General features: G+C 32.9%; 1 protein-coding gene across 1 annotated transcript; it reads left to right on the top strand.

The window, feature by feature from the left end:
• Positions 1 to 13466: 13466 nt before the first annotated feature.
• LOC137822095 (CDT1-like protein a, chloroplastic) lies at positions 13467 to 16963 on the top strand. The gene is made up of 7 exons (XM_068627000.2): positions 13467 to 13902; positions 14010 to 14129; positions 14451 to 14685; positions 15106 to 16002; positions 16304 to 16499; positions 16583 to 16673; positions 16777 to 16963. The coding sequence occupies exons 1-7, from the start codon at positions 13616 to 13618 to the stop codon at positions 16832 to 16834; spliced, it is 1884 nt and encodes a 627-aa protein (XP_068483101.1). The 5' UTR covers positions 13467 to 13615; the 3' UTR covers positions 16835 to 16963.
• Positions 16964 to 21946: the final 4983 nt, after the last annotated feature.

Raw genomic sequence — 21946 nt, 5'->3', positions numbered from 1 at the left:
GTTTCTTGTATATGTTCTTCCCCTCTATGGAACTCATCCTTGTCATAAGATACATAGTATGAACTTTGTTTTTGACTTGATTGTTTTCTCAAAATTTGTTTTTCAACTTTAATGCTAAGTTGAATCAAGTCATTTAAATCTCTATAAGGTAAAAGTTCAACTTTGTTTCTTATCTCAAGTTTGAGACCACTTAGAAACCTAGCTATGGTGGTATGGTTGTCTTCGTTAATCCTTGCCCTCTCAATATATGATATCATCTTTTGCCAATATTCTTCTACACTCATATATTTTTTATGAAGTCTTTGGAGCTTGTCCATTAACTTCCTATTGTAATGTGAGGGAATATGGCGACATCTCAAGGCTCCCCTAAGGTCATTCCAAGATGTAATGGGAGGGTCCTTGTGGAGATGTCTCTCTCTTTTTAGGGCATTCCACCAATACATAGCATCACATTGAAAACTTAAGGTAGCTAAGGGTACTTTCTTTTCTTCACTCACATGGTTGTAAGCAAACAATTGCTCTACCCTCATCTCCCAATATAGATATGTTTCTACATCTTCTTTTCCATAGAAATGAGGTAGCTCTACCTTAACCTCCTTTAGGTTTTCTTGTCTCTCTTTTTTAGCTCTCCTAGGGGGTGGTTGATGATATTCATTTATCCCAAGACTTTCTTCCCCAAAAGATTCATAAACTTGAGAGCTATATGCATGAGAATGTAATTTTTTTGAAATTTGAGACTTCTCATCCTTTGCTTTAGTCAATTTATTAGTTTTGGCCTCATTCTCCAATTGTTTAGATGGAATTGATTGAATATCCTTGGAAAGTTGTTTCAAAAGGGATTTGATGGATTTCACATCACTTTTCATGGACTTTGAAGAATGAGAAGACATGACTAGAACTTTGTGTCTAGAAATGTTTTACTTTGAGAAAAATGAGGGAAGTTAAAGAAGGTAGTTTTCTAGGTAAGAGAGGTGAGTCACAATGGACTACTTAAATACCAAGTCTTGCCTTAGCCAAAAACTATCCCTCAAGATCTTCCACAAATCTTTCTCTTGGTAAACCACTTAAAACACAATGAGGTTGGAGAAATCAAATTTTTAATGCAAGGAACAATGCAAGTTATCTACAACCCAAGCAAAATTAGCAAAGCTTAAACAATACAAAGGCAAAGTAAAAATAAGCGTAGCTAACTAAAGGCACAAGATGTAATTAAAGCAATTAACAAAAACTAAGCGAGATAGTTTTAAGCTAGTTGGCCCTAGGTGAGGCTTCTTGGACACTTGGAGCCCTTGAAGACACACTCACCGTCTAATTGCGTAATTAACAAGTAATTAACAAGAGTTAAGTTGCAAAGAAATTAGATGGAACTCCCTTTGTGGATTTTCTATTTGCACTTCCTTTGTTGTCTCTTCTTTGTTGGGCCTTCCAATGTGTGTGGTGTATTTAGTATGTGTTTGTTGCTGCCCTTACCTTTGTTCCTCTTGGAATTAGGTAATTAAAATCTTCAATCCAGCACCTATCAAGCAAAGCTAGACTCCTCTCAAGTCAATTCCCACTCAACAAGTACAAATTGATATTTAATCCACCACAAAGCTTAGAGGTCAAAGAAAGAAAGCAAGAAACAAATTAATTTGAAAAACAGTACCACACAAATGGAATTAAATGTGACAACTAAAAAGAGTTCAAATGAAATTAGACAAGCAAATAAAAAGGTACTCAAAGAAAGGATGGCACACAAAAAGGAACCTATGGAATAACACTAGATTTGATTTAAAAACCAAAAACAGCACCACTGAAACAAAATGTTGTGGTCCAGAATGCATGATTTTCTCATATTTATGCTGAGCTGGCCTTTTAATATTTGCTTCTGAAAATTGATATTCAAACAAATCAAGATCTCAACAAATTTTTGGCGTTGGTTTCACTCCAAACGCATGCACCATTTAATTTTAATAATTTTTCTAAAAACAGTGCTCAGAACCGCCAGTTGTAGCGTCAGGATTGCACACTTTTTTGTAATATTTATCTTTTTTTTCTATTTCTTTTTTTTCAACTGATTCTTTTTTTGTTCTTTTGCTAACACCTCAATCTACTAAAATCCAGAGTGATGTGAATGCAACTACAAGAATACATGATTCTTGACATTCTTAGGAGCAACTTGAGCTGGATTTGAAAGGCACTTTACTTTAGAATTGGATCAATGTTCTAATTCAAGAACTCACCAAAACTTAGCACCAACCAAGACTCAAATGGAAGTCCATGTATTGTCAAATTGAATCAAACACAAGGAATGAAGAACAAGAAATAAAAACTGGACAGAATTGAAAAGCTAGCTACTGAACCGAAAAGAAACAAAGAACAAAGCTGGAAAAGTAAATGTAAACGGTAGAAAATGAAGGAAAACACTAGGAATTAAAAACTACCGAATGGGAAAATTGAAGAAAAGGAAGAAGAACACTTATAGGAAGATGCTTGCTGGATTTTGAGAATTGGAAGAAGCCATTCACGCCACTTGGAACCTTGAACCAAGATAAGTGATGGAGTGCCACCACTTGAAGCTCACCATAGCTCACAAGATAAGGCAAAGAAGAAGAAGACTCAAAACTCACAAATTCTCTCCAAATTTGAGTATAGTCTCTCTACTATAAAATTCCAATCTGAATTGTGAAGGACCTAAGCCCTCCTTTTATAGGAGTAAGGGCTGGTCATTTACATAGCTTATTCCCTAAGCTACCCAAAAAACTCCTAAGATCACACCCCCTTACTAAGCTCACTCCCCAAGCTTATAGAATTTGCTAAACTAAAGCCTAAAGATGCTTTTACAAAAGAGGTGTCTCATGTTTCCCTCTAAGCACCTTTCTAAACATTATTCTATATTATTTACAATTTAAAAGAAACTATAAAGAGAGATATTTAATATGAAGCCTATTATTTGAGAGTTTGTAGACTTCTTTATCTTTAGGCTTGATCTTCTCTTTGACTTCTTTTAATTTGTGAGAAGACTAGAAGGAAGAACTTCAAATGTGTAGGTGAAAATCCTCTTCCTTCATTAATAAAATCCTCTCCTAGTGGATATCCGTCATACTCCCCGAGTTGGAGAGAATTCGTCCACGAATTCAGTACTCCTGCATAAAACAAAGTCAGTTTGCTATTATATAAGAGAAGACAAGAAGAAATGGGCAAACATGACTTATCACTTTGAAATGGTGGGAGTTCAAAAAAAGATGGTCTATACACAGACCATGTTGGAAAAGATTGTTTAGGAATGATATTATTTGGTAAAATAGGAGATATGAAAAAATCATCCTTAACATTCTGTATCCAATATGGTGTGGAAGTAGGAACCTTAGGTAATGAAAATGACAAAGAAGAAGAAGACCTTGTAGGCGTAGCACGAGTCAAGAAAAGTGATTTAGTTGAGAAGGTATTAAGACTCGGTTTATCATGTACTTCAATTTCCTTTTCATTTTCTTTTTGAGTTTCTTTGGGATTGGTCCTATATGCTAGACGATGTGGTAAAGAAACCCTGGGCATTAAGTCTATTTGGTGTTCAATCCCTTTTAGAGGTGGTAGGCCTTTAGGAGGATCTTGAATCACATCTTCATAGTCCTTTACCAAATTGTCCAAACATGTGGGACTATCCTTAGCCGACTCACAGTCAATAGTCCTAGGAATAGCTAAAAAAATAGGCTTTTGAGTAACTATTACCCTTTTAACTTGTTGTGTGGACATGAGAAGGCTTCTCTTTGAACTTTTTATATCATTTTCTTTCTCTCTTTTTTCTCTCATTTTAACTTGGTCCTCATGAACTTCCTTTGGAGAGAGAGACTTAAGAATGACTTTGTGCCCATGGAAGTTAAAAGACATTTTGTTGGTAAAGCCATCATGAAAAACTTTTCTATCAAATTGCCATGGCCTACCTAAAAGAATATGAGTGGCTTCCATTGGGACAACATCACACAAGACCTCATCTTTATATTTACCAATAGAAAATGTAATGAGGACTTGCTTGTTAACAACAATCTCACCTACCTCACTTAACCATTGTAATTTGTAGGGCTTGGCATGAGAGATGGTAGGTAATCCAAGTTTGTCTACCACTCTTGTGCTTGCCACATTAGCACAACTCCCCCCATCCACAATCAAAGAGCATACTCTATCATTAATAAGACACCTTGAATGAAAAATATTTTCTCTTTGAGTTTCATCAAAAGGTTTTAAAACTTGTCCAAGCATGCGTCTTATTACTAATAGGTCACCCTCATGTGGGCTTTCACTCTCACTCTCACTTGGGGATCTAGAAGGTGAGGAATATCTAGAAGATTCGGACCCATGCTCACTACTATGTACCCCATCATGCATATACATAGCTCGTTTAGAAGGGCAATTAGAAGCGATATGTCCATAGCTTAAGCATTTAAAACACTTCTTACTAGACGATTTAGGTGGTGATTTAGGCCTAGAATTGGAAGTGGAAGGCTTAGACTCTCTAGATTTGAAAGTAGAGTCCTTAGAAGGGATAGTTGAAAAAGAGTTATTTTTATTTTTCCAAGAAGAGTGGTAGTAGTTATCCTTAGAAGAATTTTTTAAAGCCTTTTTCCTTGCAAGTTGATTTTCAATTTTACTAGCAAGGTGCACCACATTTTCCAAAGAAGAATATTCTTGTAACTCTACCACGTCTTGAATGTCCCTTCGAAGGCCACTCACAAACCTAGCGAACTTAGCTTCCTCACGCTCATCCATATTAATTCGAATTAAAAGCGTGTCTAGTTGTTTAAAGTAATCATCCACACTTAGCGCGCCTTGATGAAACCGTTGGAGTTTCAACATAAGGTCTTTCCTAAAGTGTGGGGGTACGAATCTAGCGCGTAAACATGCTTTCAAATCGTTCCAAGAGACCACGGGCGGCCTCTTGTGTAGGTCAATGTCCATGAGGTATTGATGCCACCATTACATGGCATAGTCCAAAAATTCTAAAGAAGCTAACTTAACCCTATGCTCATCCCTAACCCCATTTACATCAAAAATTTGGTCCACCTTAGCCTCCCATCCTAAGTATACATTGGGATCACTTTCACCACTAAAACTAGGAAGTTTTACATTAGGAGAACAAGGGCCAGTCACATGTTGGCGCCTCTCTTCATGGTGATGATGTCTTGGCCTTGGATTATCTTCATAATAACCATGGGAGTGCCTTGAAGAATGCCGACTAGGAGGAGGAGTTCTTCTCTCACGGTTTTGATGCATTTCTTCTCGGTTTAACTCCAAACTTTGGAGTCGTGCTTCCATCTTCCTTATCACCTCAAGATAGTGAGCATTGGATTGCTTGGCATTCTTTAAGTCTTCATAAAGGGCTGCCTTTTGTGTGAGCACGGTTTGGAGGACTCTCCACTAGAGAAATGAGCCATGAGCAGAAAATACACAACAACAGAAAACAAAACAGTGAAAGAAACTTGTTAGACAATTAAAAACAGTGAGATATAGGTTGCTGGAAAAATGTCCAAGAAAGCACTCAAACCACTCCAAGAAAATATTCTGTCCTCAACCAAGCCTTGCTTGTGGAATGGAGTAGCTTCAAGTGAAATATGTCACAGCAAACCAACTTACTTAAGAACAAGTCTCCACACAACTTTAAGAAGAACAAAAAGACAAGCAAGAAAAGGTGTAAACAATAAAAGCTAAACCAAAAAACAGAGAGCAATGTATGACAAACTAGAAAGAATATGAATGAAAGACAATCAAGAAAAATAAGGAACTCAATGAATAAAGAAGGCACACAAAAAGAGTCCTAAAGAAAAGTGCTAGAGTAGATGAAAGAAATCAGAAAACAGCTACTGGAATTTTATTTTTTTTTTTAAAGCAAACTGTGCTATGTTTACAGATTTAACTGTACCGATTGAAAGCGAACTGGAAAGTGAAAAATTAACCACAGAAACTTCAATGTCTTAACTCAAAAATGGCACTGGAATGAGGTAAAAACAGTAAGCCAAATGAGCGAAATAAATTTTTCAAAATTGCTGCCCAATTACCGTATTCTTTTCGGCAGTATTGTACACTTTTCGTATTTTATTTATCATTTTTTGTGTACTTGGAATTTTTGAGTGATTCTTTTTTCTATGATTTTGTAACACTTTGAAGTATGTAAATCCAAATTTTCACAAATTTCCTATGAGCCAATTAATTGCAGTAAATTGAAAACAGTAGCACGTTTGTAAGAAAACAGAGGAGCCTATTTAGGAATGAAAAACAGTATGATGAACTAGCGAAGACATAATGGAAATTGTGTAAAGGAACTTGTATAGAATGAAAATACAAGCATGAACTCAATATCTAAAAATGAAAATGCACAAAGGATCAAGCAATAAACTCAAAAAAAACAGAAAGTAAACCAAAGTACGAAACAATTAAAGCAATAAAAGTACTACTAGAAGTAATGACAATTATGGAATAACATGACTAAAACAAAACTTGACATGATTACAAAATTAAAAGACATATAACAAGATAAAACCACAAGTGAAAGGAAGCTTAAGGTCAGCTCTAGGAAGGAGAATGTCATTCCAAAAGAGCAGCCATACTCATATGAACAATAAGTGCTAGAATCCTTTTCACAAACACATGGTGTAACAAAAGAAAAACAGCAAGAAAACTCAAAATAAATCCTAAAACAGAATGATAAACAACTTGAATTAAAGAGCTCTTGAAAGTAAAGTGCAATACAACTCAAAATTTAAGCAAGAAACAAGCCTAGACTCTAGATACCACATGATGTGAATGCAACTACAAGAATACATGATTCTTGACATTCTTAGGAGCAACTTGAGCTGGATTTGAAAGGCACTTTACTTTAGAATTGGATCCATGTTCTAATTCAAGAACTCACCAAAACTTAGCACCAACCAAGACTCAAATGGAAGTCCATGTATTGTCAAATTGAATCAAACACAAGGAATGAAGAACAAGAAATAAAAACTGGACAGAATTGAAAAGCTAGCTACTGAACCGAAAAGAAACAAAGAACAAAGCTGGAAAAGTAAATGTAAACGGTAGAAAATGAAGGAAAACACTAGGAATTAAAATCTACCGAATGGGAAAATTGAAGAAAAGGAAGAAGAACACTTATAGGAAGATGCTTGCTGGATTTTGAGAATTGGAAGAAGCCATTCACGCCACTTGGAACCTTGAACCAAGATAAGTGATGGAGTGCCACCACTTGAAGCTCATCATAGCTCACAAGATAAGGCAAAGAAGAAGAAGACTCAAAACTCACAAATTCTCTCCAAATTTGAGTATAGTCTCTCTACTATAAAATTCCAATCTGAATTGTGAAGGACCTAAGCCCTCCTTTTATAGGAGTAAGGGCTGGTCATTTACATAGCTTATTCCCTAAGCTACCCAAAAAACTCCTAAGATCACACCCCCTTACTAAGCTCACTCCCCAAGCTTATAGAATTTGCTAAACTAAAGCCTAAAGATGCTTTTACAAAAGAGGTGTCTCATGTTTCCCTCTAAGCACCTTTCTAAACATTATTCTATATTATTTACAATTTAAAAGAAACTATAAAGAGAGATATTTAATATGAAGCCTATTATTTGAGAGTTTGTAGACTTCTTTATCTTTAGGCTTGATCTTCTCTTTGACTTCTTTTAATTTGTGAGAAGACTAGAAGGAAGAACTTCAAATGTGTAGGTGAAAATCCTCTTCCTTCATTAATAAAATCCTCTCCTAGTGGATATCCATCACAGAGGCTCAGAATTTTCTTATGTTGCATTTAATTTTCATAAGCAAAATCAGCCAAAACAGAATGGTGTAAAACAGAGGATTATGAAAATATGGAAACAAAAACAGAATGATATACCAACAAAAACACAATGGAATTAGTGTGAAGGAATTTGTGTGGATCTAACACACAAATATGAACTCAAACTAAAAATAAAAAGTACCAAAGGATCGAAACACAACAGATTTCAGATCAAGCATTCAAACCAAAAACAAGAAACAAATAAACCAAGAAAAGTACTACTAGGATTTGTTGACAAATATGGAAACACATGACTTAGACAAAACTTGTGGATTCATAAAATGAAAAGACTCAAGAACATTATATGACCCAAATGAAATTTCAAGCAAGACTCAAATACCTAAAAATAAAAACAGCAACACAAAGATATCAAGAATCCTACACAAAATTGAAAATAGATGTTCAAGCACAAATTTGAACAAACCACCGATTGAAATGAATAAACAAGCATTCAAATCATATTAAAATCATAAAAACAGCAAGACAAATTGGAATCAAGATGAACAACTAGGAAATAAGAAGAACTCAAAAAGAAAATTGCAAAGAGATACTCATCTTTGAAGAACCATAGCTCATGATACCAAATGATGGCATTCCTATGAGCTCTTCTTTGATTTTGATGATGATGATGGTTGCGGAAGCTTAGTGGAGGAGAGTGGAACAAGGCCTTCCTAGGAAGTGTGGGTGCCTTGAAGGTGCATGAGGAGTAGTGAGGGTTGGAGTGGTTCGGCCATCTCCATTTGAGGGTGAAGATTGAAGACTAAAAACCTAATTCTAGAGAGAATTTGGCAAGGGAGTAATTTGAATGGCACTTGGGAAGCATTTCATTACTCAAAATAGTCTTCAAAATACAAGGTGTTGGCTCCTCCTTTTATAGGCTAAAAAGGACCATAATGCAACCCTAATGCTAAACAAAATGAAATGCAAATTTACATAACATGGCACATGGCCAGCCTAGTGGAGAATCCTTCTAGAATGTGACCAAATCTTTAGCAAATCTAGGTCAAGTCTCTTGGAATCAAGTTTATGCTATTTACACCACAACTAATACCAAGCTACCCTTAATGGGCCTTCATGTAGCATATACAAATCTTCATGGATTCGCTTGGCCTAGACGCTCCTCCCTTTGGCCTAGACGCTCTTGGTTTGGCTTTGGATGCTCATGTCTTGGCTCTTGTCTTCTTATGTGAGGTTGTGCTTGGTCCTCTTCCATCAGCTGTTAATACTCTTCTCTGTGAACTCCGCTTAAGAATGCTTAGCTAAACATGGAAGAGACGCTTAACTTGATGTATTCAAGTATTTGTAGACGGCTAAGGCTTTCCACAGTGTGGTGACCACAACATGGAGGGTTCTAATGGATAAATTACCAACAAGAGAGTGCTTAAGTAGGAGAGGGGTGATGACACTCTCCACCTTATGTGCTTTATGTCAGACCAAGATGAATCTTGCCAACATCTCTTTTTGGAGTGTAAATATGCCATGAGTGTTTGGTCCATGTGCTTTAGGTGGATTGGTATCTTGTTCGTCCAACATAACGACATAAAGATCCACTTTGAGAGCTTCCACCTGTTCCAGGTTAGTAATAGTCAAAATCTGGTCTGGAAAGGGGTTTGGACAGCAATAGTTAGGTCTATCTGGAACCAAAGGAATTCGGTTGTGTTCAAGCAAGGTGTAGTAGATGCGGAAGATATGTTTAAAAAAGTCCAACTCAAATCTTGGTTATGGATGAAGCATAAGTCAGACTCTTTTAATTACTCATTAGTGGATTGGATCCTGAATCCAATGTATTGTATCAGAAGCCTTAAGTAAGTGGGTTTCGGAAGGAGTTTAGCTGCCATGTAAGAGGAAGGAGGCGCTAAAGGTGGTCATGTTGTGCAATGGTGTTGTGAAAGCTGCAGAAAAGACGTTGGTATTGATGGTGTTGTTGTTGCAGGTTATGCTCCTTGTGTAGTAGAAGGCCCGATTAGTGAACTCCTCTTTTTCGGGGAATTGGTGCAATCCCTTATTAAGTTGGAGTGGCATAACCTGTTGGGGTAGGAACTGATGACTGTTGTTTGGAAGTTGATTTTGTAAGAAAAAGATGGTTGTGAGTGGCAAGCTTCTCAAGCTGGTTTCATCCGGTTTGTGCTCGTATCTTGCTGATGAAAACCTGCTGGAGCTAGTTGTGAGTAGATTTAAGCAAAAGACCAAAGAAGAGTGGTTTTGAAGTTGAAGCAGCTTTTGAATGGTCAACAAAAGCTCAATAGCTTAAATCCTCTGGCATGTTATGCGGCAACCAATCTAAGACAACAGGGTGTTGGTCTGTCACAGGGGAGGAGGAGGTAGCAAGAAACTGTCCAACGTCTACCTACTCTATAAGGGTTATCAATGGCTAACAGTTTGATGGATGTTCTGGTGTTGTTTTGAAGTGGCAGGATAGGTTCAATATAAAGGTAGTAGCTGGTGTATGATGCACCCGAAGGTGCTGAGGTCCTGCAAAAGATGGAGAACCTGCTGGTTGGAGAGGCTCGGCTGAGCACTACAGATGTAGCCGCTGTGAAGAAACTGTGGCCAATTTCTGCAAACAATGACTTGGCAAGCAAGTGATCGTAGGCTGATAGTTTGAGGGTGGTCATCCCATGCTCCTCGTCTTTGCACTTTGCAAATTCTCTTGGCAACGTTTGTAACCACAAGAATAGAAGGACTGCGTAAATGTGGAATTAAAGGGCGACGTGTTGTATCAGTGTTGAGCATCTACACGAATCAGCTTCTACAGTATGGCAGCGAGAGCATTAGACAGAGGTGGCAATGACATCAATGCTCACTGATAATGCAATTCAGAATTACTGATAAATATGAGTTGAAGATTCATATCAAGTGTTGGGGCTGCCCACTTATGCCTGGAAATGGTGCACTTGGAAGGCGTTGTTGGCAGGTGAAAACAAGTTTAGTTGCTCCATTGGTTTTGGAAGGGGATCTGTGTTGACAATGACAACACTATCAGAATGCGTTCCACCAAAGGTGTTTCTGATGGCAGCTGTGACAGCTGCTATTTAAGGCCAAATTATGGAAGCTGCTCTACAAGGCCAAATCAGGGATGCTGCCACATTGGATTTAGGCATGCTTTGGCTGGTAAAAATGAAGACTTAGGACTCCAACAATTAGTATTATGATGCAAGAGAAATGTGTACCTATGTCTCTGCTGGAAGTCGTGGATAAACATGGTATGCAAGGTTTTTTGCAGCGACGATGGAGGAATGGCAGAAATTGCTGGTGGTGGTGTTTTAGCTCTAAAGAAGCCTTTGATTTGAGTCATCTAGGATATGGTCCCTGTTCTAGGTGCAGTTGTTTATGGTCCCTGGTTGGTAGTTTTAGGAAGGGAAGTGGTGCCATATAGATGGATAGGTATCAACTAAAAATGCAAGGCAAAATGAAATAACATTTAGCAAGTACATGGAGTGCATGGAAACCCCTGATGCAGGTATCTGCGGTCCAGTGATGACCAAATATCCCATAACAGGATCAGTTGTGATTACGAAGACAAAGCAACTCAGTTTTGGGGCAGCATGGACATAATCAGTGAAGCTAATTGGGGACAATGAATTGTGATCATATGGGTATGAGGAGGGCATTGAGGATCAGGTAAAGGGAGGCTTGGAGGCTGGTGCGTATTAAGGCAACCATAAGGTGTATGTGGGTGCTGGTTTTTTTGTGCAGAACTTGTATTGGGGGTCTGGGACAAATGTAAGCCCAACGGTAGTGTCAAAAGAAGCATATTATTTTAGATATACTATGAGCATTATTCTGTTGCAACTTTTGTATAAGGGTTTAAGGACACATTTAAGTGTCCATATAATGTTAAATTAATTATTTGTTTGATAAAAAAAAAATCAATTCAAAATTTTAATACAATCAAATCAAAATATCTTATTAATATCTTTGCCATTTCATTTTTCATTCATAACTTTATCTTACCATTTAATTTCTATCTCTATTTTATTACATAGGGATGGCAAAGTGGGGCGGACGGCAGCGGGGCACCATTAGCATTAGCCCGCCCCGCATTAACCCGCGGCTTGCATGGGCCAGTAGCGGGGCAGGGCGGGCTGGCCCGCTAACCCGCAAAAAAAAATATGGATGAAAGTTCTTCTAAGGTGACATCCAATGTTATTAAAATGGAAGAATGTCAATAATGTTTATGTTTAATGTTTTTGAATTAATGTTTATGTTTAATGTTTTTGAATTAATGTTTATGTTTAATGTTTTTGAATTAGGTATTTTTAATGTTTTGGAAATTGAAGAATAGTGATATTTGATATTTATCTTAATGTTTAATGTTTTGATGTTTGAAAAGGAAGAAAAATTAATTTAGATTTGATAGTAACAAATATATAGGTTTAATTTGACAATTTTTTAAGAACAAAATGTAAAAAATAATAATAATAATTTAAAAAAAACGCGGGTTGGCCCGCAAACCTGCGGGCCAACTCTTATGCGGGGTCGGTCGGGAATTCTAGACCACAATAAATTTGCGAGGCAGGCCAATCCGACCCTCATTTTTACGGGCCAAACGCGGGGCGGGCTGGCCCGCTTTGCCACCCCTATTATTACATGACTTAGGCTTTGTTTGAATTGAGGAGTGAATTTGTGAGGAGGGGAGGAAGTGAATTTGTGAGGATTGGAGAGGATGTGTGAGGTTGTTTGGATTGAGGGAGTGGATTTGTGAGGATGGTTTATTGTAAGTTTACAAAATTATCCTTCTTATTAAAAATATTTAAATAATGAATTATGATTTTTTTCTCTTTAGATTTGAATTAATTAAATATTTTTAATATATAATATCTATAATTATTTATATTTTTAATAAAAAATTAAAAAATATAATATAAAATATTTTGGTGTTAAATTAAAATAAATTTATTAAATACATTAAAATTTATAAAAATAATATTAATTTGTTAATTTATATAACTATATATATATTGTTGATATTATAATTTTATTTTATTATTTTATTATTTATAATTATATGTTGTTATTAATAGTATAATTAAATATTTTTGAAATTATAAATAATAAATAAATTTATGTAATATTTAATTTTATATATTAAAATAAAATGTATACACAAGGGTATTTTAGTAAAATGCAATAATCCTACTAAATCCCCACAAATCTCTTCATTTTGTGAAGAATGAAAAAAACCCTCCACCCTCTCCCCCACTCTCAAAACCATGGAAACAAACACAAAAAAAACACCCCCTCCTTCTTCTCACTTGGAAGCAAACACACTCTTAATGATATTTTTTTTCTTACTTAAATACATAATAAATAAATTTCATACGCTACATTTCAAATTTTTTATAACTGTAACGAATAAACAAAATTTGCAAAATATATTAATAAACAATATTTTCATTCTTTTTCTAACTAAAAAAATTGTAATATCTTTCTGATTTTTATTTTTTACCTTTTTTTATAATTGTTCTCATTAAATACTATCATTCAATTATATTAATTTATCATTCAATTATATAAAGCACCTCTTAATTTAAAAAAAATTCCAAATAATTTCTTTTAAGTTTAGAACTACAATACTATCACCACCATAGAAACAAAACAACTATTTACCACTTTATTTTAATATATAATAATAAATATTAATAGTTGAGTAGTAGGAGAAGCAACGGCTCATTTTGGAGGGAAGCAACGTCTCATTTTGGCGGGAAGCAACGTCTCGCACGCAATAAGAGAAAGTTTTCCCTCGAAAAGAAAGATCAGTCCATAATAATTTTTCATTTCACTGTGTCACACATCACTAATCCCCAAACATCATGAAGAACCCCGATCTTAGAAGCTCCAAGGTCCAATCACCAAATCCCGTTCAGTTCAACTCCAAGACGCCGGAGAAACCACCGCAGCGGATCCGAAACCGTGGCGTGTCGCTCTCCGTCTCAGACATTAAAAAAGTCGGCAAGGATTTGCAGGATCGGAAGCAACGCGGCGAAACGACGTCGTCTCCGTCGCAGAGCAAGAGTGTGAAGAGACAGATCTCACTGTGGCCTTCTTCTCCGAGTAAATCTAAGATTACTGACGATGATTCCTCCAAGCTTCCCGAAAAGTAATTTACATTTTTTTATAATTTCCGATAATTTAATATATGTATATGTGTGTGTGTTTTTTTATGTATGTATTTGATTATAATTGAGTTTTATGATTTATGCGCAGATATGAGATTTTGGATCGGTTCTTCGATCGCTTGGACACTTTAATTTCAATGTTCCGTCTGAAAGGGAAGATTCCATCTTTTACGGAAATCAGTTCTAGAATTGAATCTTTAACAGACAGGTACCGATCGATTAGGTTCTTTTTCTTTTAATCGACAAAAATGTTTTTTTTACATGAAATTATCGTTTAAGCTTTGTGTTTGTACACTCGGGGTCAGATCTCAATTCCACTCAAAGAAATAGAAATATAACATATAAAGATATTCTGTAATCACTTGATATTCTCTTTCTGAGTAACTCACCTAATTTGAGCATTAATGTATAACAAAACTTATCTCACCATCAGCAAGAACGTTATACGTTTTGATCTAGATCTCTTCCTGAACTGTTTATACCGCAATAGTGTTCAATAACGGAATTTTGTTTTTTTCTTTTTGTTTAGGAGGTTTACTCATGGTCATCTGGCGCAGTTGAAATTTATCTTGCCTGATGCTATTGTTTTAAAGAAGGTTTCAGTGCATGATGAACGGACTAGTTGTATGAAGCCGGATATTCACGTCTCTTTAGTCCGTGAGACAGTAGATTCTGATGTGAAGTTGTCCCCTGAACATGCGAGAGTGTCATTGAAGAAGTTGTTTCACGCACGGCTCAGAGATTTTTGGGAATCTCATCCTGAGGTTGGTCACGTTTTACCTCTAGAATAACCGCTTAATAATTTATCGTGAAACTTTTCATATTACTATGATTCACTTTTGCCTTGATTTTTATTTCTCTCAACATTATTCTCTAGCTTTCTAGTTTTGTTCATGATTGTGATTGTTATTATGCAAAATTACTATAGATGTGATATACTATCATATGCTAATGGAATAGTCCTGTGCTTTGTTGGAAATTGATTGTTCATAAATTAGGATAAATTAGGATAATTTGTAATGAATCCAGTCTATTTTTTAAAATGAGCAATTACTATCTCAATCAGATTAAATACTTTTGAATGAATACTAATTATTTTTAATAATGGGCAATTACTACCTCATCAGACTAATTACTTCGTAATCATGCATTTTGTTTGGTCTGAGAGATGCTTCTATGTGTAGGGAGATGAAATTCCAGAAGGAACTCTGCCTGAGCCATTCAATCGTCCAAAGAAAGCCAATATTTTAGACACGTTTGACACTCGTCTCCGAACAAAATTATCACTCTGCATGCGCTATGATGACATTGTCAATAATGCAGAGTCTGTTAACATAGATGAACAAATGTCTGTACCAGTAGAAACATCAGTTGAATTGTCTAATCAGCATCTGGCAGCAGCTTCTCACTTTGCTCCATCCTTTAGAGCAAGATTTTCTTTGAAATTTAAACAAAATGGAGCGGATAATGTACAGCAAAATTCTCAAGTAGATTCGGTACAAAATTGTCCAACAATTTATGCCTCTCTCGAATCATGCAGTTCTCCCGCCCCCGCTAATACTCCAAGCAAAATAGTTGACCACACAGAATACGAAGATGGGTCTCTCTATAGTATTGATGTCATGTCAACTCCAGCAAGAAAAACCATAGTGTACATAGAAAACAAAGATGGGTCTCCCAAGAGTATTGATGCCATGTCAACTCAAGCAGATAAAATCGCTGAATGCACAGAAAACAAAGATGTTTCTCTCAAGAGCATTGATGCCATGTCAACTCCAGTTAAACATGTTTCTACTCCAATTAGCATTGATGCCATGTCAACTCCAGTTAAACATGTTTCTACTCCAATTAGGTTGATGAGTGCCACACCTGCGTTGCGTTCACCCAAAAGATGTCTTATGAGCCCAGATGACCACCCAATCAGTTCTTTGAACAAGTTAGCTAGACGTCCATCTCGCTCAAGGTCATTGAGATTTGACACTCCAGTGAATAATAAGGAGGTCGTGAATGAAGACAATGCCGGTGGCTTACCAATAGATGATGATGTTTTTGACATTCTTCCAGAAAATCTTGTCCAATCGGTATGTCTGTCTTTTCTTTAACAATGTGCTACATTTATTTATTTATTTGGTAATAATGGATCCTATGGTTTTAAATTGCTACCCGTTAGTTTTAGGCCTTTGCTTCTCCATTTTTCTTGTTGTCCCATTAACTAGAATTAAAGTATTTTTCCAGTGAGGAAGTATAAATGTTTTTTGTATGATATCAGCCTCACTTTTATTAGTTTGTCCACTCAATGAGTATTTCAATAAATTTTGGGCCTAACATCTGGTTAGGTTTACTTTGCATTAATGTGATCAATATTTACTGTGCCTATTGCAGATTAGAGAAAAGGAAAGAATGGCAATGGAGGAAACAGACCCAGCTATCACTCAAGCAAAGAAACGGAAAAAATATATAGCTAACCTCCCTAAGCTCTTTGACATGATTCACCTCTTGCTTCGACAGCGGAATTGTATTACTAAAGCCGAGCTTGTAAGCAAGATAATAGCAAGCCACAGTGATATTGTTGACAGAAGTAAGGCCCTGTTTTATGTTGAAAGGATTTACTATTTTACAGTTTTTTCTGTACTCTAAAGTTTTTCTGGTTCGTATTTGCAGGTGAAGTTGAAGACCAGCTAGATTTGTTACAAGAAGTAACACCAGAATGGATTTCTGAGAAGCAGATCTCTAGTGGGGATTTGCTATTTTTGTAAGTTCCTTTGATTTAAGCGTTTTCTTTTAAATTTACTATTTTAACAATGTGTCTTGCCATTTCCTTTGTTTTTGACTTTATGGCACGTGGTTTTTGGTAGCATAAACAAAATGTTGAGCCCTGAAACCATTCGAGCATCTCTTGAAGAAACGGCATAGTAGAGGAAGAAGACAGAAATGAATTGTTGGTGAAGTCCTTGGTGGTTGTACATACAATATTATTTTTTGAGTAGTTATATTATACTTTTAGATGTCAATATATATTCATTTTATGTGGTTTTCTAGACAGTGAGATCCATGGAAACATTTAATTGTGTAGGATGTAATGCATCCTATTAGGTCATACTCACCGCTATATTATATTGGATCTCATGTCGCTGTAAATATTAATTTTTCACAAAAATATAATTAAAGGATAGTTTTTTAATATCAAATTTTAAAGAAAAAATTACAATTTTATAAGTCTCAATACAAAATAATAATTTCATAAAAAATAAACAATTGTGATATAATTATATAAAAAATAAATAATTACACATTGAAATTTTGTGATTCTATAATAAAATTATGATTAAATACTTAATTTCAAAGAATTTTTGTTTTTCTAATATCAAATTTTAGAAAAAAATTTATGATTATATAAATCTTATGAATACAAAATAACAATTAAAATAAATAAATAATTATTAAGTAATTATATAAGTTTAAATAATTAATAGTTAAAATCTTAATATATAATTAAATATCAATTTAAAAACTATTTATCTAACTAATATTTTAGTCTATAAAATAATATAAGTTAATTAATATAATAATTAATTATTTTTTATTTTAAAAATTAATTTTATTTAATGATTTTTAGTATTTTTTTCAAGGAATCTTAAATTAATAATAGATTAAATCTATCCTCAAATTTGGATATAAGTTGAAGAGATGTAATATAACCTATCAAGTTTGGATCCTTTAAAAATTGAAAAGTATCTATATCTTAATTCAAAATTGCATATTTCAAAATATGAACAGAAAAAGTAACTGATACTATTTATTTAAAAATATATTATTAAATATTTCTCATACTCATCTTGGATACTTTAAGGTGTGTATTCAAAAAGTATATAATTCTTTTCAATTTTTATTTTTATTTTTTTATATATTAATTGAATACTTCTAAATAGTATCACACATTCTAATTTTTTGTTAAAATGATTAAGGACATTATTGTATAAAAAAAAATAGATAAAATTGTGAAACATAGTAAAGATATATTCACATTGTGTTGGGCCTTTTGAATTGGAAGAATATCTATTTATGAACAAAACTTAAAAATTATGTTTTTTTTTCTCATAATAACAATGGATGAAAAGAATATCAGAACATTTTAACATTGTTTCTAAATTATAAATTACTGTAGTAGAGTCAAAGCTTGTTTTAAGCACACATGCTTTTATTGATACAGTTAATAAGATTGGTTTTGATGTAGACAAAAAGTACATTTCTCTGTAATGATTATAAATGTTTTTTTTTTATTATGATCTTCATATTTATGAATTAGTAAGAACCAGCAAAGCCACTTTATTTATCAATACTTTATATTTATACAAAAACCTTTTATAATTTTTTTATTAATGTATCCATGGTTTATATGTATGGTATGTTGAATTTTAAAAAATTGTGGCATCCCAATACTAAATACGTGGACTTCTTAGAATATAACTACAAACTGAGTGACAAGAGAAGGTTAAATCTGGTACCACATTTGATTTAAATTATCTTTTTCTGCAATTTCATACATTCAACAAAAAGAAAATTTTGCAGTTATTTTTGGTGACTCTCATGAATCATTTATGACTTGTTATAATATTCTTGCTTGACAATTCCTGCACCTTCATATCTTCTTTTCTTTTGCTATCTCATACACAACAACAAAATACATTTTGATTCTTGTGTCACCCTCATAGAATAGTTTTCGGATTATATAATCCGAAAACTCATTTGAAAAAAGACTTTCGAATTAAATAACTGAAAGCTAAATAAGAATTTTGGATTATGTAATCTGGAAAGTAATCATGCATCTTAAAAAAGACTTCCGAATTATGTAATCTGGAAGCTAATTACAAATTTAAAAAATGACTTTCAGATTACATAATCTAGAATATTGTATAGGAACATTTTTGGAAATTCAAAATTTTATGGAAGTGAGAGAAGAAGGTATGGAGTTGCCGGAAGAAACAGTCTCACAATGGTGACGGATAATGGAAGGGCTTACCACCAGGTTGTTTGAAAAGACTAGTGATAATGTTAAGGGTGTTTCTTCCTGCACCTCTACACTTTTCTTCCTGCACCCCTACTTTCTTTCAAAATATCGAAATTATCATTTACAGTTTTAAATGTTTCTGGAATAGAAATTCCGGAAGACAAAATCATTCAAGAATTTTTTTTTCAGAATACATTTTTTTATTTCCGGATTTATAAATCTGGAATTCATAAAACATGTCTGAAAAAGACGTTCTAGAAATATTTCGAAAATAACAATCTGGAAGTCATATTTTAAAGGGTCAAAACAGTCTTTTCAGAAAGTGAGGGGGTGCAGGAAGAAATTTGTAGAGGTGCAGAAAGAAGTTGCCTAATGTTAATGAACCAAAAAGTTAATCTGCCTGTTGGGACGGCCCGGCCCATTTTATTGAAAGAATTTATTATTTTATAGTTTTGTTGAAGAGCAGTTAGATTTGTTATAGCACCAGAATGGATTTATGAGAAGCAGCTCTCTAGTGGGAATTTGCTATTATTTTAAGTTCTTTTGGTATAAGCGCTTTCTTTTCAAATTTACTATTTTAACCATTTCCTTTGTTTTTGACTTTAGATACAATACTATTTTTTGAATAGTTATATTAAATTTTAGATGTAAATATAATTTAGATGTCATACTCTCCTATATTATATTAGTTTTCATGTCGTTATAAATATTATAATTTTATAAATCTCATAGAATACAAAATAATAATTTCATAAAAAAATAAACAATTGTGAAGTAATTATATAAAAGGATAAATAATTACACACTAAAATTTTATGATTTTACAATAAAAAAAATATAATATTATTAAATACTTATATAAAATAGTAAATAATTATTTTTTAATATTCATAGCTTCAATATTTATTGTTTTTATAAATATTAATAAATGTTGAAAGAAAAATTATTTTAGGAATTTGAGATAATTTGGTACTTGAACTACTCAATATATGTTCTAAAAATGATTTAGTTTAATAAAATTTAAATTTAAATTTTCTAAAGTGCAATGCTTAGATTGGAGATGAGTGAAATTGATAATTGAAAGAGAAAATAAAAATTAGATAATAAGTGTAATTTATAAATTATTGAGACAATTTTTTAAATGCATCAATAATAAAAAATAAATAAAAACCCTTCAGATAATCCAACTCATACACAACTCGTACAGAAACGAATAATTCCTCCGTTTAGAAGCTTCTTACTAACTTCCTAGTAGAACAAATTCAATTTTTTCAATGATGACATAGTTGTGTCTAATAATACAAAAAAAATTTGGTGAAAATTGAACAATAAAAACAAAAACAAATTTATTTATGATGGTTGGTTACTGATTATTTATTACTATTATATTATATTGTATTATTTTATTTTATTTTATTTTATTTAAAAAACAGAAGTAATTCCAATTTTAGTAATATTTACCTAAAATTTTTATTATTAATTAAATTTAATTATATATATACTATCAAATATCATAAACAATTAATTTTAAGAAAAATTAATTTCATTTACTAGTTAATATCGTTACTGTAATTTCTATTATTACAATCAGATATATAAGATTTTACTACATGTATTTAATGTCCTTATTAAAATTGTATTCAGTTTAAACTTTTCAAATGACTCCTAAAAACTGATAAAAGTTCAACTCCTACAAGTTTTTTTTAAAGGATTTATTATTTTATAGTTTTTTCTGTGCACTAAAGTTTTTCTGTCTTGTATTTGTAGGTGAAGTTGAAGTGTCTCTAGTGGGAATTTGTTATTTTTGCAAGTTCTTTTGGTCTAAACGTTTTCTTTTGAAATTTATTATTTTAACCATTTGTCTTTCCATTTTCTTTGTTTTTGACTTTAGATACAATATTATATTTTGAGTAATTATATTAAATTTTAGATGTCAATCTAATTTAGGTTCACACTCACCTATATCATATTGGTTTTAATGCTTAGTTTGGAGATGAGTGAAATTAATATTTAAAAGAGAAAATGAAAATTAGATAACAAAATAAGGGTTTTCAAGATTATGTGAAATAAGAATAAAAAAATAATAGTGAAAAAATAACTTTTTTATTTATATAATAAATTAAATATATTTTTAAAAATTTAAAATAAGATGAAGTGTCTATTTAAAGAATTAGGTGTTATGTATCTAGTAAATACAATAGTTGTGAGCTTAGAGTATAGAATATACATATAGTTGTACTAATGGACCAAACACATGAAAAATTGGTGAATCCAAGTAGACAAGGACAAGTGTATTTTATAAGCTATTACGTGAATTTTCTGAATGAGAATAAAAAAATAAAAAAATAAGAACCACTTTAAGAATGATCAAATTCATGTATAAAATTGTACAACAATCTCTTCTTAGAGAAGCTATCCACTAACTTCCTACTAGAATAAATACAATTTTCTGAATAATGACATAGTTGTGTCTAGTCATTACAAAAAAATTGGTGAAAATTGAAAAAAAAAATCAACCATAAGAACAAAAATAAATTTATTTATCATGGTTGGTTACTGATTATTTATTACTATTAGATTGTATTATTTTATTTTATTTAAAAAAGCAGTAATTTCAATTTTAGTAATATTACCTAGAATATTTATTATTAATTAAATTTAATTATATATATATATATATATATATTAATATACTATCAAATATCATATCATAAACAAAATACTAACCAAATTAATTTTAAGAAAATATTAATTTCATTTACTAGTTAATATAACTACTGTTGTTTCTATAATTAGAATCAGATAAGATTTTACTACTTGTATGTATTTAGTTATTCTTATTAAGATTGTATTTACTTTGAATTTTTTAAATAATTCTTAAAAAAAATTCAACTCTTATGAAGGAAGGAAGATTGTTTGGGCTTCTTGGAGTTTGGTTTGTAAGCCTCGCGAGTTTGGGGGTTTAGGAATTATTAATCCAAAGTTGTTCAACCTCACTTTGTTAGGAAAGTGGATTT

This window comes from Phaseolus vulgaris, chromosome 9, assembly GCF_051622355.1.
Source record: "Phaseolus vulgaris cultivar YP4 chromosome 9, ASM5162235v1, whole genome shotgun sequence".
Lineage (NCBI taxonomy): Eukaryota > Viridiplantae > Streptophyta > Magnoliopsida > Fabales > Fabaceae > Phaseolus > Phaseolus vulgaris.
The sequence above is the reverse complement of the archived record's forward strand: the minus strand, read 5'-3'. Positions and strand labels throughout refer to the sequence as shown.

Excerpts from the sequence above, each read along its gene's own strand:
- LOC137822095 (XM_068627000.2), top strand. The coding sequence starts at position 13,616 with ATGAAGAACCCCGATCTTAGAAGCTCCAAGGTCCAATCACCAAATCCC. Across the intron at positions 13,903-14,009 it reads TCCTCCAAGCTTCCCGAAAA|ATATGAGATTTTGGATCGGT; the intron begins GTAATTTACATT and ends ATTTATGCGCAG. Across the intron at positions 16,674-16,776 it reads AGTGGGGATTTGCTATTTTT|CATAAACAAAATGTTGAGCC; the intron begins GTAAGTTCCTTT and ends GGTTTTTGGTAG.